Source organism: Phaethon lepturus, unplaced genomic scaffold, assembly GCF_000687285.1.
Source record: "Phaethon lepturus isolate BGI_N335 unplaced genomic scaffold, ASM68728v1 scaffold45209, whole genome shotgun sequence".
Lineage (NCBI taxonomy): Eukaryota > Metazoa > Chordata > Aves > Phaethontiformes > Phaethontidae > Phaethon > Phaethon lepturus.
Genome location: NW_010566433.1, coordinates 1 through 2,587, shown reverse-complemented (window position 1 = coordinate 2,587; position 2,587 = coordinate 1). Strand labels below are relative to the sequence as shown.

Here is a 2,587-nt window from a genome sequence, read left to right as displayed (position 1 = left end):
TGGGGGAGGAGGGTGCAGGTGGCGGGGCGCTCGGCGCCCCGGCTGTCAGGCTGTCTCTGTGCTTCTGCTCCAAGGGCTGGCACAATCCTCCAGACAGCACGTGCCAGGTACCCTGGAACAAGCAGCCAGGTTTCTCACCATTTCAGATGCCCTCAGGTTGAGAATAAAATGCACAAAAAGATCCGAGAGGCAGAGAGATTTTAACCAAAAACCCCAAACCAAACCAAAACACACCCCCAAAAAATCCTCCAAAACAAAAAACATCCTTCAGGGAACATAAGGCTAGAAACCAGTCAGCTAGACACAGTCATTGAAAGGTACTGACAGGCACAAGCATTTCCAGGAAAGAGGCCTCAAGCAATAAAAGGAGGAAAACGATCAAACTTCTATGGAGCATCAAGGAGGACGAGCACAGCACCACTTCCACTCACTTCTGTCCCTGAGCACGAGCGTTTTCTTCTCCCGTTTGCCCGTCTCGTGCAGTTTGCTCCTGATTATCGGCGCGCTGTGCTCGGGAGGATGGCGAGGGTTGTGCAGCACTGTCGATGAGAGGGGAGGCGGCGCAGGGGCTGCTGCAGCCCCTGACGCGGGAAGTCTGGTGTGATCATACCTGCGAAAGGAAAAACACAGCGCAAGCGTTACAAAGGCATAGGTCCCCTGATGAATATCTAAACAAAATAAAACTGAATAGCTACTTTTTTTTTTTTAAAGGATTGTTTTGACAAGTTGGCTGAACTGCTCAGTCTCTCTCAAGGCCAGACTAAAAGGTTTCTCAGTCTCAGAAAACGGAGGCCTCTGAAAGCACACCTCTATTTTCTTCTCCAGAGACACCTGTCACAGCTGAAAGAACATTATTCATGTGCATATTAAATTAGATCTTCGTCATCCCCTCACACAAACAGGTTTGCTGACATTTCTCAGAGAAGCAACATCAAAACGCTGTGCAGGAAGGAGTGACATTTTGTGATCTTTGTTTGCCCTTACTAGCAGCTACACTTAAGGCTTTATGCTCCCACACCACAGGAGAAGATGCAGTATTTGCATACAGGATAGGAAAGGACTCGAAACATCAGTAAAGCTCTTTACCAGCCGCAGTGCAGAAGCAATCAGTGCAGTAAGGAGGCTGGTCCATTAAAGCCATGGACACATCTGAACACTAGAATTTTTTTGATGGGAACAAAAGTATTCTCTGTATCTGTTTCTGGTGCTGTACTTTCGTGCCCACAGACGTGCCATAAGCACAAATGGCTTACGTACATCAAGTGCCCTGAACTCCAGCAAAACAGCTGGAGTAAAACACCAACACTCTTTGCAGCCATCACATCGGTCCAGTCAGCATATGACGTGGTCCCTGTGAATAACGCGGCTGTCAGCAACATTATATGTTACTAATTCAGCGTGAGCAGCTAATAGAAGCTACAGGAATCGCCAGTGCTCAGTGTCCTGATCCAAGTTTGGTACCACGAACTAAGCAAAGGAAAGGAAATAATAACTAAGTCGCTGCAACCACAGCAATGCCGTGAACTCCCCTGTTGGTGTCAGGGGAAGGTACAAACACAGATGTCTCATCCGTGACCAGAATTTTGCCACAAAGGAGCCACGGGCTTGCCCTGTAGCACATCCCTGATGGAACTTAACAACATTAACTAAGTTAGTTCACTGGAGCATTTGTCAAGGAGTTTTAACCAGAAGACTTCAGGAAAAGGTGTGTCACTGTGCAGCTTTCCCACCAAACCCAAGGGAGCACGAGAATAACACTTTAAGACAGAACTGAAAGTCCTTGAATTTGTGCATTAGAATCTGCGCAAAGGTGGCTACAAGCTACATCACAAGAACCGAGTGAAGCCCTGCCGAAACACTGCCCACTTCCAGCCACTTCAGAAACATGGAGAGCAAACCATACCACCAAACGCTATTTCCTGTGAAGTTGCACACCTGACGCTGTTTTTAGCATTTAATGGGTCTTACTATAGCCAGAACCAGATGAAAAACATATGTGAAAACTAAAGTTTAATTTCTACAGAGTAAAATAATTGTTGGAGCTAAAACAGATTAAAACTGTAAAACTGCATCCAAAAGCTGGTTTTGTTACTGGGAGAAAAAGCTCATATTTAACCCATTATTTCATTCCCTTTGTCTTATCTTCTCTTAACTCTGATTCCCTGGGGTTTAAAGCCAACTGCACATGATTATTATGCCCAGTTCTTCTGAACTCAGTATTCCAGAGTCGGATCTTTACCTGCACCGGGCTCCATAGGCACACTGTCCCTTCTGGTAATACTTGCAGATGGTGGAGGATTTGCTTGTAGATAAATCATGTGAGAACAGACACTTATTTCCCTCCCGACACACTCCTTGCATATAATACCTGGGGGAGAAGTAGTTGTGGTCAGAAGAGTCTGTTTTGTACAGATGAGCCTAAGAACGGTTTATGCTTCCCAGAGGAAGCTCTGAAAAGCGTTTCCCGTCCAGACCCGGCCTCGCTTCTTTCTCAGAACACAGGTCCCCCATCAGGGGCTGCATGCAAGGGGGGAACAGCCTCCTGCACCCGCAGCCCCGCCCCCGGCAGCGGCCGGCCCCGGGCAGC

General features: G+C 47.3%; 1 protein-coding gene across 1 annotated transcript in view; it reads right to left on the bottom strand.

Annotated features, from left to right (window-relative positions):
* MKRN2 (makorin ring finger protein 2) overlaps positions 1 to 2,364 on the bottom strand; it is a 9,684-nt gene extending 7,320 nt beyond the window's left edge. Inside the window, exons 1-2 of the mRNA XM_010295474.1 lie at positions 2,240 to 2,364; positions 432 to 610 (exon numbers count right to left, since the gene is read on the bottom strand). Of these exons, the coding sequence (XP_010293776.1) occupies positions 432 to 610; positions 2,240 to 2,361 (301 nt within the window). The 5' untranslated portion in view covers positions 2,362 to 2,364. The remainder of the gene's footprint in view (positions 1 to 431; positions 611 to 2,239) is intronic.
* Positions 2,365 to 2,587: the final 223 nt, after the last annotated feature.